The 14,773-nt window shown below is 38.3% G+C and overlaps 1 protein-coding gene across 1 annotated transcript; it reads right to left on the bottom strand.

The window, feature by feature from the left end:
- Positions 1 to 213: 213 nt before the first annotated feature.
- LOC135465475 (aromatic-L-amino-acid decarboxylase-like) lies at positions 214 to 14,232 on the bottom strand. The gene is made up of 14 exons (XM_064742716.1): positions 14,020 to 14,232; positions 11,888 to 12,001; positions 10,240 to 10,291; positions 9,522 to 9,586; positions 8,628 to 8,762; positions 7,621 to 7,731; positions 6,829 to 6,861; positions 6,294 to 6,455; positions 5,783 to 5,850; positions 3,722 to 3,792; positions 2,782 to 2,801; positions 2,424 to 2,522; positions 994 to 1,095; positions 214 to 687 (listed from the first exon to the last, which is right to left on the bottom strand). Exons 1-14 carry the CDS (start codon positions 14,218 to 14,220, stop codon positions 214 to 216), a joined length of 1,707 nt encoding a protein of 568 aa, XP_064598786.1. The 5' UTR covers positions 14,221 to 14,232.
- Between the last annotated feature and the right edge of the window lie 541 nt (positions 14,233 to 14,773).

Here is a 14,773-nt window from a genome sequence, read left to right as displayed (position 1 = left end):
ATAAACATCGTAACATACACACACACACACACACATATATCACATATAATGCGTATTGCGGTTTATATAGGTTCGGTGCTGATGCTAGATTTATATACCACTGGCTTACGTGGTTTCGTATTGCACTGGTTATGCGGTCGACCTGTTCTACGATCGTTATTATTGGATATAGCGAGAGTTATCTTCGTGGTCTTCAGGTTTAATTCATCCCTGTTAGATAGGAGACCCGAAATAATAGTCCGGGGTGGATACATATTTCGACGAGTCGCTGCACCGTCGTTTCGAATCCATCGAGAGTGACTTCTGAACTTTGGGGTTGTAGCATTTCGGATCGGACACCATCTTCAAAAACAAACTACGTCTAAGTTTCGATCTGGACAGATTGCTCCTCTGGTTATCAAAGATGATGTCATTTTCAAAGTCCGAGAAGACCTCGTCTTCTTCCTCGCTCGTGTTCTCCGAATCCAACTTTACAGATTCTCTGTTACTGTCATTCCTGCTGAAGAGAACGCCAGCTGCACACGTTGAGATGACGTCCCAGGCAAAATCTATGTCTTCGTCGGCGGCATTCTGAGCGCAGATCGCAAATCTGATGACGTAGTGATCGTTGATGAGGGCCGGGACCATGTGTATCTTTCCATTCTCGTTAATAGAGCGCAGAAGCCTTTGTGTGAGCACATTGTGACCCTAAAGAGAGAGACGAAGTTTGACATTAGTTTTTTCCAGTGAATATACAATATAAGGCTGATCTATATTTTCTATCGTACAGGATAAGAATTTATATTGTTGCCTGCAAACGGATATTTATATTTTTTTATATGAGATTCTTACGATGGTGGCTGCATCATAAAGTAAATGTAAGACAAAAAGCGTGATCCTGCAAATATATTGCCCCAAATTGGGACGTGTTGGACAGCTAGTTGTTTATTTATTTATTTTAAACGCTATAAACAATACACAAAACTTGCCAAAGTGAAACATAGGTGAACGAACCTTTAGTCTGAAGCACACCAATCCCATTGTCACAGTACCCATCACTTCAAATCTGTCGTCCTTTCTCACCAGGCTCTCAAATAGCTTTGCTAGGCGGACATGCTGTAATAATAATAATAATAATAATAATTTATTACTAATAATCGTCGTAGTAAGAAAAAATAATAAAAATAATGAAAATTTTGAAGTTCGATTATGATGATTCAACTTCATTTCGGTCAGTTCTCAAAAAATGTCTTCTTATCGCATTGTCGTCAGATTTATAGTTCTTTTTTTCTTTTTGGAACGTCATGCCGAAAACCCCAGACGTGAACTTAGGCCAAACCAACCAGTATATGGGCTATTGTCTTCTCCTATGATGTGTGTACCAAAACGGAAGATTATATAGAAGACTGTAAGGTGTGACCGGACTGGAGAACAATAGGTATATTGCTGACTGAACAGAACTGCTTGAAATTATTCCTGTTTTCAGGCACAGTTGTGTAGTTTAAGGTTTAAATTTTTGTTACCTACATTTAGATGTCTAAAATATAGTAATAATTATTTTTAAAAAATCGCAAACCACGATATGGCACTTTTTTATGACTTATAATATCACAAAAAATTATGGTTCACTGTACTAAAGTTTTGATATAAGCTAATATTTGTGCCTCCGAAATTGAAATTGATTTACATGACCGGTGTTAAGCACTTTATTCAAAAACTTCTTTGGTAGGCCTACAAGTACACCACGTCACTAAGGTGTGTTGGATGGGGAAGCCGGTCAGGACTAAGTGCGTACAGCAGCCCACTGCCAGCTGGCTCAGCTAGCTGGATGACGTATGACGATGACGTATGACGATGATGCAGCACTCAGCGCCGGTCATGCCTACTTCCACAGTTCGAACTCAACATTACAGTTGGTATGCACTGATTCACCGAATTGTACAAAGTGTTCATATGTCACAGCCAGCATCGGTAATCCATCTATTAACAGTAATCCATTGAACTGAATAGCCAGCGGGTTCCATGCCCGGACTTGGTGGTAGTTCGAACTCAAAATATGGCAGGCTTTTGTTAGACTAGTTCGATTCAAAAGTTTAAACGGGTGGATTACTATAAAAAGATGGTTAGGCAATGCTGACTGTGACACATCTACACTTTGGTCAACTCGACGAATCAATGCATACCTAATGTAAGGTAGGGTCCGAGCTGTTACTTTTAGTGAAATTATCCGCGTTCCAGAATTAGGGGCCTAGTCTGACCAGCGCTGGCAGCTACATTATAGCAAGTAGGGTCCAGCCAGCTGAGCTAACTACCGTCAAAAAAAGTGTCACAATACAACTACTAGATTACTGATATCATTGACAGTTATACCCTTACTTTATATTATAATTTGGGTTTACGCTTGTAAACAAGCAGAGACGGAAGCGGAAGTGATGTGTTCTCACCTCGCGGATGTATTTCTGCAGCCCCTCCACTCCGTACGCCCTCAGAACGAACCACAGCTTCAGCGACCGGAAGCGTCGGCTCAGCGGAATCCCATAATGCTGCAAACCACAAAACGCAATCATTTATTTATCTGAACGGTGTTTAACGCTATGCTTAGGCATTCAGGTTTAATAGTCGAGGAAACCAGCGTATCCGGATTAAACCACGGACAGTCACCATATAACTGATGAGTTAAAGGACAATGAAATAAATAAAAGAATTAATATTGGATACCAATGTAAGACAAGTGCATTTGAATGTTGGTTAGTAATTTTAAACAAATGCTAAATACGAAATCTAAGACAAAAGGCCACTTACCCTGTAGTCTATAGCTTGATCTGAAAACAAGAAATGCACAGTATCGTAAGTGATGTGACATACCGGGATGAATAATTTGTTAAACTTAAAATTCGTTTCAAATTCTATAAATAATGGAAACATCATAATTGTGCACATCCTTATCATCGTCATCGTCATCGGACACACAGCTGAAAAAATTTACCTATTTTTCAACTTTTTCAAGAAAAATAAATGAATTTAAATGCATAGATCCTATTGATTTATTAAATATATTTATGTTGTTGATCACCGATTACGCCAAAGGAAACATTTCTATGTTTTTTTTTTATTTGGGGGGGGGGATACTGAGAAAATTCTTCAGACGTTCAGTACAAAGGTTTCCTCCCACCATAATGCAGGCCGCCGTCGAATAAGTGAAATATTCTTGAGCACGGCGTAAAACACTCATCAAATAAATAAATAAGTCATTTTACATGTGTATCGTCTTTTCAATATCGAGTGTTGCTTTGAAACGCTTATGCGGAATATCTCTTTCTCTAAGGTAACTTTCTTTTCATTTAACTTTTTGTCTATCTCAACAGACACAGCTCAAGAATAATCACAAATATTACACAGAAACCAACTCTCCACAGCATTTGAAGACAAAACGGGCCCGGAGTAGTCCGGAAAGTTGGCAACTTGCATATTGAAGGGCTAAACACCCTTACAATTATGTGTACACTACAATCTTGCGAGGTTTGCGGATGGTCTTGGGTTTCTCCCGGGATCTGCCCAGTTTCCTCCCACCAAAATGCTGGCTGCCGTCGTGTAAGTGAAATATTCTTGGGTACACCGTAAAACGTCAATCAAAAATATAAATAAATAAAGCGATTTTGTGAGTTTTCTAAAAGCCAGTCTCTCCCACCCTCCCTTGATTTTAAACCATTTTGCCGTCCACCACTGCTACCTTGTAACGTACCTTCGTGATGATGCTGAAGGTACAAGGGGTCCACGGTCAATGCTCCAGTAAGTGCTTCGCGATCCGTTACCCTGAAAGACATAAATACGGGTGAAATACATGATCCATCACATCAATAAAGGGACAAATACATATAAAATGCACTATCCGTCACTCTGAATAAAGGCACAAGTACGTGTAAAATACATCATCCTTAACCATGAATAAAGGCACAAATACACGTGAAATACTAGATCTCTAACCCCGATTGAAGAAACTAGTACACTGCATAATCCTTAACCATGCATAAGGACAAAAATACGTCTAAAATACATTATTCTGAAACCTGAAAAAATAAATACATAACCTTTAACCCTAAATAAAGAAACAAGGACGTGTGAAATACACGAACCTTAAAACTGAATAAAGAAAGAAGTGCGTGTAAAAACATGATCCTAGTTCTGAATAGCGAAACAAGTAGGCCCTACATATAAAATACGTTATCCTTAATAACCTCAAATGAAGAAACAAATACGTGTAACAGACATTCAAATATTTGAATTCTATGGTGGGTTTTATGAGCCACACTGACGACATCTAGGAACTCTGAAGTCACATCACCTTTTTTTCTTGATGTTCACCAGAAGGAAGGAATTTTTAAGAATATTATTTCAGTAATAATTTACTCATGGGTAAAGAGATCTATTCCAACATTCAGTGGCGTGATTAGAGTTGGAAAAACTTTCTGTGACGTCAGCCCTATCAGTTCCTAACCTCTGATAGTATGCTCCATAAAGTCCATCTTAGAATTCAAACGTTTGAACGCCTTTAACTCTCTTAACAAAAATCTAAAAAAATAAATGAAAGTATATTTATGCCTAATTTTAAGTGGTCTGTTAAAAGATGCCTACTTCTGTTTTAGAGGTCTTTTCCTTTAACACTGAATAGAGACACAAATACGCGTGAAATACATGACCTTAACACTCGATAAAGAAACAAGTACGTGTGAAACACTTTATTCTTAACCTTTTTATCCTAAAAAAACTGAATAAATATACAAGTAGCTAAATAAAGAAACAAGTATGTGTAAAATATATGACCCCAATGCTGAATAAATAAACAAATATGTGTGAAGTGCATGCCCCTTAACACTAAATAAAGAAACAAGTACGTGTGAAATATATGACCCTAAAGCCTGAATAAAGACACGAAAAAACGTGTGAAATAAATGATCCTATACCCTGAATAATCAAATAAATGGGTACAAAATACATCATTCTTAACAATCAATAAAAACACAAATACGAATAAAATACAAGATTCTTAACCCCGGAAAAAGAAACATGTATGTGTAAAATACATGAAACAGCTGATCGTTAACCCTGAATAAAAGAAACAAGTACGAGTGAAATACAACAAATTTGTGCGCAATACATAATCCCTCACTCTGAATAAAAAATGAATATGGAGAGTTACATAACCCTGAATTAAATAAAATGCCTGTATTTATATAATTTATTTATTTGATTTGTTACGCCGTACTCAAGAATATTTCACTTATACGACGGCTGCCAGCATTATGGTGGGAGAAAACCGGGCACAGCCCGGGGAAAATCACGACCATCCGCAGGTTGCTGGCTGACCTTCCTACGTACGACCGGAGAGGAAGCCAAAATGATAAAAGGCTTGTAAAATGAATGATCCTCAACCCTGAATAACAAATAGGTACAAAATAAAAACAAGATCTCTTATTCTGAATAGGAAAAAACAGTATAAAAATTCATAATCTTAAACTACGAATTCAGAAAATAACGTATAAAACAACACTTTTATCCTGAATAAAGATCCAACATGTGAAATATTGGCCTACATAACATTTAACACGGAATACAGAAAAAAACGTATAAAATACACGATCCTTAACCCTGAATAATGAGAAATACCTAAAAACGCAATTGAAAACTGCCAAAAATACGTAGTAACGATCAATAAAGTATATAGCATACTGGTATCGCAGCACGGCCTTGTATATATGTAAACCTGGCATTACAAACTCGTCACTCGTCAAGCCTGGAAACTTACCACATGAGTGAACAGTCAAAGTTCACCAGCATCCACTTGTTAGGGTTGAAATTGAAGGAGTCAGCTTTCTGAAGATAAAATCGGCAAGATGTAAAAAATTCCATTCTAATGAGTTGAATTATTACCCCTTCAAGCTTAGAGAGTTCTTCTGGTTGGCAGTTACAACCAGATAAAGCCGTATCCTGACCAAAGATTGTAGTTGCAGATTTTGATGACGTCCTTGCGCGCTGCCGAAGCAGTCAACACACTATTGGTTTTAGCTAAGAAAATAAAGCATGTAAGCTAAAGCATAGACAGAGCAGTTACAGGCACTGTTACAAAAATAAATGTTTGACTGAGTTGATTTGGATTTTGAAACAAAGTACGAGTTTGTTTGTTAGCCCTCGACATTAAGATAAAACTTAACCAGCTTGTAAACCGTTTCTGCAATCAAGACTGACACGCACCGGAGGCAACTTTATACAACGTATAAAAACTTTGCCGAGAGTGAGAACAGTCAAAGAGCACACACCTCGATTCCAGTCAGTAGGTGCTGGAATTCTGGGCAGATCAAAGCATTTCCGGCGTAAGCGGCGTCGACATGGAACCAGACGTTCTCTTTGGCGCACACTTCTCCCAGCTCCTTGACATTATCAAAGGAACAGCAAGCAGTTGTCCCTATAGTTCCACACACCTGCAGGGTTAAAGATATAAATCATATTTCAGAAGTTTTGATGCAAAGTAAACATTATAAAATAATTTTAAACCTGTGGTATTTAATGACATCTCATTGGTTTTTTCCCCAGTGTTTAACTTTCTGAGTTTCTCGTGATGTTCTAAGAGTAAATACCCAAATCATGGTTCAGCTAACTGGGCCGTCAATCAGAAAAACAACATCCAAAGTCAAATTTCCAAAGAACGAAATAACCGTCAAACAACGTCAAAGGTAAAATACCAGATATTTAATTCTTTGACATAAGTTATATTGACGGAAAATGCCGGTGAATGATCATAGTGAAGGAGTACTCCGTACTTGACTGAGGGAGAATTAAATAAATAAAACTTACAAAGAAAGGTATCAGTCCAAGCCGTCTGTCCTCCTGTTACAAAGACAATACACACACACTGATAACGCATATGTTACAATTTTGCTTATTTATTTGATGGGTGTTTTACTCCCACTCAGGAATATTACACTTATACGACGGCGGCCAGCATTATGGTGGGAGGAAACCGGGCAGAGCCCTGGAGGAAATCCACAACCATCTACTGGTTGCTGGCAAACCTTCCTACGAACAATCGGAGAGGAAGTCAGCACGAGCTGAACTTGAACTCACACCGACTGCATTATTGGGAGGTCTCTAGGTCATTGCACCGCGCTGGCGTGCTAAGCCTTTCGGCAACGGAAGCTCCCCCCTTCCCTATTATTACCATGTTATTCAGTTATACAGGTGTGTACATTTATGTATGCGTGTATGTATTCCAGGGTTTTAACGTCGTACTTCATAAATTTATGAATAGCATACATTTGTGGGATGTTTCAAAGAAGATAGATATTTATTTTAAAAAGAAATTAAAAATTTAAAAATAAATTCAAAAGAATTGGTGTAAGAATCGGGAATTATTGGCATCATGTGGTAGCCCGCATTAAGTTTTATTATTGTACCAAATATGATGTCTGTAGGTGCAGTATTAATGGAGATATAACCTAATATATAGTTTATAGTAAAAATGACTTGTCCCCTTGTAGCGCTGACCGCTAACTGCGAGCCGCAGCCTAACCTCACTCACGTTAATATATTCTACAATGTGACAGATGTTTACGTAAAACAACAACTGACACACGCCAAGATTCTCACCTCGATGGCTCTCTCAAGCACGTGACCTCTAAGGGCGTAGTTATCGTCCACGTCGAGTTGTCTCATCTTGACAAAGCCAATCATACCTGCCTTCTCTACACACGAATGGGCCTGGTATAAGAATAAGAATAGAGTGAGTGAGTGAGTGCTTGGGGTTTAACGTCGTACTCAACAATTTTTCAGTCATATGACGACGAAGGAATCATTAGGGTGCATGCACGTGTAATGTGCCTCCTTGTTGCAGGACGGATTTCCACCGCTCTTTTATTTAGTGCTGCATCACTGAGACGACTTACCGAAGGCAAGTAAGTCGCCCCGCCCGAGCCATTATACTGATACGGGTCAACCAGTCGTTGCACTGTCCCCTTCATGCTGAACGCCAAGCGAGGAAGTTACAACTTCCTCTTTTAAAGTCTTAGGTGTGACTCGACCAAGGATTGATCCTGGACCTACCGGTCCCGGAATAAGAATAGAACAATTACAAATGCTTTACACAAAGCAAATAATCCCACGAGTAACGTGAATGGCTACCTCGTACAAGTGACATATTCAGTTAGGTATCAATTAATCAACCAGTCAATATTCAGAGAACTACTGGCCTCTGTGCTCGTTTTAATCCTACCATGATACTGGCCGCCGTCGTATAAGTGAATCATTGTTGAGTTAGGCGTAAAACGCGAAATAAATAAATAAATAAATAAATAAATAAATAAATAAATAAATAAATTAATAAATAAATACAACTAAATAAGCGATGAAACCACGAGAAAAGAACTTTGCAGAAGGATACAATGACCCCTTTAGTGGGGTAATATAAGTTTGGCCTTAAGTCATGAGATTTGTATCTGGCGCAGGGTGGTTTTTGATCCTCGGGTTTCTACACTTACTGACATGACCGCATCCATACAAGTGATTGTTTCTTCATTACAGCGTAGAACACCGATTATATAAATTGAAAACTGAAGTCTACAAGCTGGAGTTCTGGTTAAAATCTAGATGTGACTTACCAGTTTGGATGAATAGGCAACGAGTTTGGCTAACAGCATGCCGTCCTCGACAAATGGGAAACGGTTCTTCAGCTGTCGGATGGCTGAATGTCGGGCAGCCAACAAGGCCACCAGGACGCATTCGCTCGCTGAGCCCTATAAACACAGAAACAGGGCTTAAAAAAACACTTTCAGGAAAGTCTAATATTAGGGGCACATCGCAAGGACACAAGAAAATATTAAAACCATTCATTTTGTTTAATATAGCGACCAACTCACACATCATCTCATGGCACCGAATGGATTCAGAAAACATATGACATATGTCAAACCTTTAGCGCATGTATTTTCTAAAAAATTCCGTATTTATTACACAATGCAACGCTCTGATCACCCAAGTCGAAACGTTGCATTTTGTCAAAATTCTGAAATTTGGAGACAAGAGATGATGTATGATGGTATTTGACTGAAATTTTTAAGAATAAAAGAGTTCATTACAAAATACAAATTGTAGATTTGGTAATCAGAAAGTTGCATTTGGAAATTTGGAGAAAAATGCAGAGAGTATGATCCAACTCTCTGTCATGTGGTGATGTATCATGGTATTTAATGCAAATTTGGACCAAAGGACATGTTGCATTTTGGGAGCGTTATTACAAATGTGGTTGTAACAAACGATATTCTATCTAAGTCAACAGTTCATTCAACACTTAAAATAAAGTTGTACACATTTCGATACAATAATTTACTCTCATTTTAAAACACAAAGTTGAAATAGAAACATCATGAATATAGAAGCCATGCAATTCATAATACATATAACCATGGTAAAAGAAGGTTAAGAAACAAATAAATTGATAAGTTAAATGAAGAAATACACCAATTATGAACAAATATACTATTGCAATTCGCTACCTGGATAACACCCCCACCCATTCCGTCCTCGTGTAGGAAAACACTTGGCAAACCAATCATTTTACCTAAAAAGACAAAAAATAAAAAGAAAGAAAGAAAAAAAAAACAACAATTATGAAAAAGCATGATAAATCGGCACCTAGTTTCCCCAGTAAAATACACTGAATTACTTTTGTGTCTTTGCAATTTAAGTAGGATAAGATTTTTCTGTTCAGGACTTTGATGAGAACTGACTTTACACGTGCAGTTGTATCAAAGAGCGGTGGGTTATTCAGAGTTAAAATACTGCCCTAAAATTTTAAAAAAGAAACCCAAAAGACAATTATGACAGAATTACTGGTTGTCTGTTCTTGATTTGATACGGATTATTTGTTTGGCGTTTACTGGCTCTATAATTGTTCATTCAATTAAATAACGGTAGTCATTTTACATTTACGGGTGGAAACTGGAGAAAGACGGGGATAACCACCGCCGCTCTTATAGCCGCAACCGATCAGCCTCTGGCTAATGGGGTCGCAAGCTCGAATACAGCTCTCGGTAATTTAGCTACGGCTTGATGTTAAGAAGTTTGTCAGGTACCTGACCAAAGCCGGTTGTTTACTAACGGACACTCTGCATTCGTCAACCAAAAACCTGATCGGCGTCGAAAAAGTGAAAATTCAGCATTAAACACCGACGAAATAAATAGATAAATTAATATATAACATGTTTTACTTACCAACCCAATCCAGTACTAAGGTCTCTAATTCAGTACAAGCTGGACTTGCAGCCTGAAGGGAAGCAATGTGAAATCGTCAACAGTTTATTTTGTCTGATTGATTTATTGGAGTAAATGCTACTTTTAAAAAAATTAACGACGCTTTTCAGCTTTAAAGATTTGATAACGGTTTCTAACTTCAAATGTGTTTTTATCCTTTTACCAAAGTTTATATATCTAACACTGAATCTTTACTCAATAATATTGCCAGAAAAGAGTTATAAAATATGCTAATTTAATTTGATTTGCTGTGAATGGGCAAGAAGTAGAAGCGGTAACATTGCGGGTAAGTTATTGACGTTACAAGAAGACAATTGCACCTCTCATCGTTTAGTGCATGTTTAATATGTTTTTTTTTTTGAGTTTCTTTATACATCGTGTTTTGTGTTATATTACTTCAGGCACAAAAAATGATTTAAGAAATCTTCATGCAATATTTCCAACTTCTTAAATGTATACAACACATGGCTTTACACTCTCCTCTACACAGGCCTAGTTGTCTGGCCACAGACGCCAGGTTCGATATATAGCATGTGGCATTCAATTTAGTCTAAGAGGTGAACAAACGAAGGATATTTTGGTCAAGCGTACTCGACTGCTGGTTTGCGGCATTATTCAACGATGTCTAAGAGGGACGTTTACTCCATGCAGTTTTATAGTGGACACGATCGATTTGTGCACAGTCAGCCGCAAAAGTCCCTTACAAAAGGCGGATTCAATTGGAGGGTGTTTAAAATTGGAGAAACACCGGAAACGGACTGATTACCAGATCATCGGATGAATAAGCTGTTGGTTTAATGTCAGGAGATGTAATCTCTGCAGATCCTCTTTTCGTCATTAAAATGCTTTCATGTCAACACCATTAATGACGTTAAATTCCATTAAGCTTCGAGGTGCCGTTTTGGGCCGAGGCGAAAATGGCCTTAGAGAGCTATAAATAGATCAGCTATTTTATTTTGAGGTGTTAAAGCGACCACGTTGCTTAGCACTATCCAAGAATAAATCTTCAAATGAAAGCCACATTAATGAGAACTGTAGTGATTTGCAAAGCTGTAAAATATTGTGATAATCCTTGACCAAGCTCACAAATCGCACACTTGATGCACCGCAACCGGTAATCAGGGCATGTGTTTGACGAGGCAACTGCTGATACTAGACCTTGAAAAGCTGTTCCTTTAGTAATACCGTTATCTTTGTGAACACTTTGAGGACGTGGGACCACCAGTTCAAATTAAATTCCCAGCGGTACATCAAAGATAGAAATCCATGAGTATTTAAAAAATATTATTCACAATTTTCTTCCGATACAAATGAGGCATAAGATACTAATTCATAAATACAACAATTTGATATCACTTAAAACGTTACTTTTATGTGGTGCATAAGTGACTTTGTATTGCAAATTATTCAAAGTCATAACTGAATTTGATACAAATGGGGAATCTTTCCCGAAGTACTTCAGGCGAAAGCTGTAGCCTGATGTTACCAGATGGCGATTTGCGCATGGGCAAAGTGGACACGTGGTTTTCAGGTATTACAAATAACAATGATCAACCCGGCTTGGACCCGAGTTACTTAAGTTACCCTTCTGATTACAAATGTGTCTTACCCAGGAGAATCCCACACAGCCTATAGCGTCAGAGAGCATGTCCCCCAGGATGGACGGGAAAGAGTTACCGGCAGGGAAGTAAGCGTGGAAATGAGGGTGCTGCCAGTGGGTCACCTACAATACATACCGTATACGATACCACACATTACAGAAATAAAACTTTTTTGTTTTTAGAATGATGTTATATTTCTGATCACCGAGAAATGAACAACAGAACATACGTATGTAAACGAACATTTTGCAATGTAGCTGAGGACTAAATGATTAGCGTATTTATTCATTTGATTGATGTATTACGACGTATTCAAAAATCTTTCATTTATACGGTGGCGGTGGCCAGGTGGAAACCAGCGACCATCCGAAGTTTGCTGGAAGGCCTTCCCACTTACAGCCGGAAAGGAAGACAGTATGAGCTGAACTAACAGCGACCGCACTGGTGAGAGGCTCCTGCGTCATTGCGAAGCGCTGGTGTGGCCTCGCGTATGTGCATTGAAACCTAAGCCAGAGGTGTGCATTGTATCATCAGGTCCAACCTTAATATATTACAAATGTTTAAATTTACAAGAATATTATTTTCTTGTTTATTGTTTAACACCATCAAGAATGTTTCACTTAATTGTACAATGGCGGTCAGTAAAATATTGGTGGAGGAAACCGGAGTTGGCAGAGGAAACGGGAGATGCATGGCGGCAGGAACCGCAGAGCTTTCGGCAGTTATACAGGCCATCTTTTCCACAGGAGACATATGTCATAGTGGATGAATGTAGATGATCTCTTGAGAACTTCATGTCTGACTACACGAGAGAGCACTGTCGACCGCTCACTACCACCAACACTCAAAAAATTAATCTGTTAAATTGAACAGAAAGTCTTATCTGAGTAATTCTAGAATGTATTCTGCTAAATATAACACACATATTCTCTTAATTCAACATGACCATTCTATTAGACTAATACAATATTATGTTGAATGCTGCACAATATTGTATTATGATAACATTATACATTCTAGCCTGACTCAGACTTTCTGTTGAATTTAACAGAATAATTTATGGAGTGAAGGCCCTGAGAAAACGGAAGTGTGGGAGTCTTGAAAATTCCAGAGGCGCCTGTGAACTCACGTCTAGCGTGGCCTACAGTCAGCATTCGACTTGTTTTTAAATAAATATTACGTTACCCGAGTAAAATCTTCACCTCGAAAGTAAGCTTATTGAGTATAACATTATGAACCGAATAAAGTAATATAACTACAGTTTCCTTGCAGTAACATGGACGTCCAACTTATGGGTGTGTACAGCTTAAGGTGTTCCGTGTCAGTAACGAACTTTTGTGGTAAGTATAAGTGATTTTACGGACAGATCAATATAGGTGACAAGGTGAAAAAACAGACTATGGTCACTGAAATTAAAGGCATACAGTTTAAAGTAAATATCAGATTTAACTCTGAACACACACTTGAACACCGGACCCTGGATTCTAAAGATGTAATATTTATTTATTTGACTGTTATTTAACCCCATATTCAAGAATATTTCATTTATTGGAAAGTGACCAGCATTATGGTCGAAGGGGGGAAACCGCTCAGAGCCCGGGCAAGCCAACGACCATCCTCACGCTGCTGGCAAAGCCTGGGGAAACCCATGACCAAACAACTGGTACCAGTAGAAATGATAGCGTCTGTGGTCAATGGCATTGGGGCTGCTGGCACAAAGGGATCTTCAGCCTACATGTAAACTGATTGTAAATCACTAAGACCACGATCGTAGCCCTAACTTCCAATCGACACCGTCTTGCACGAAGGGATTGTAAGCTACGATAATCGTAATTTATAATGGAAATTACAAAATGGTTTATCCTGTTGTATGTATATATATGTACAATTGCCTCAAAATTATGGTTAAGTTCAAATATTTGCCTAGTTAGTCGATTTGCACCCGGTTTACAGAATGATTGTCTCAAAGAGGCAAGAAAAAGTTATTTTCCATGTACGACGACCACCTTTACTCAATGGTAAACTCAGTTGTAGAACTTACAATCGATTATAGCTGCGATCTCTTTGTGCAAGCGGGTAGGAAAAAAACAGTAGGAAACAGTAGGAATATCAACATCAACAGACCGCTTTAACAACTTACCCCAGGCATTATGGCTTTTTCAACATCATTCATAATATCCTCAAAATCTTCTCCTTTCCTTGGAGCCCGTGTCGGAAGTAAGCCCCTTAAGTACCCAGGTTCGACTTCCGGTGTAACTTTCCTCCTGGTGATGGTCTCGAGATAGTTAGCGATATAATCCACCATTTCTTTGCCGCGTTTGCGAAACTCTGAGGAGTCCATTCTTATGGCTTTTCGTGATCTCAACCTACAAACGCATAGGCCAGAGGGCTATTCGTGAAGAATATTTTACATACTCATCTAATGTTAATCTAATGTATCCGCACGGTGAATTTTAATCTCTGCAGATTTTTAAAATTTCAATGACTAAGTGTTCTTGTCTACGGAAAGAGCAAAATGTTCTATGGTGAAAATTCGTGATGATTAGTTCACCAATCACTCTTACCTTAAGTGTCCAGATTTTACAAGTCAAGCATATATATGAAGCCGTATGTGTGCAGAGCCCTATAGCGTATGATGCTCAAGGTGCCGCGAAGAAAAACCAGTTTATAAGAGCTTTGTGTCTTGGTAAACGTTGGCTTACAGGCCTAATAAAATGTATGTGGTATTTTTTGTATTCCCATATAAAACTTGATTTCCTCCGTTGGTGTCACATTTCCTGACTTCAGCATATGCGTGTAAGACTGCAACATCTTCTCGATGAACTGCCGCATCTTAATTACAAAATAATTATAAATATACTGATTTAACGACAGGAGTTTGATGAATATGTGTA

The sequence above is a fragment of the Liolophura sinensis genome, chromosome 5 (assembly GCF_032854445.1).
Source record: "Liolophura sinensis isolate JHLJ2023 chromosome 5, CUHK_Ljap_v2, whole genome shotgun sequence".
Lineage (NCBI taxonomy): Eukaryota > Metazoa > Mollusca > Polyplacophora > Chitonida > Chitonidae > Liolophura > Liolophura sinensis.
This window is presented reverse-complemented; position numbering and strand designations above follow the sequence as displayed.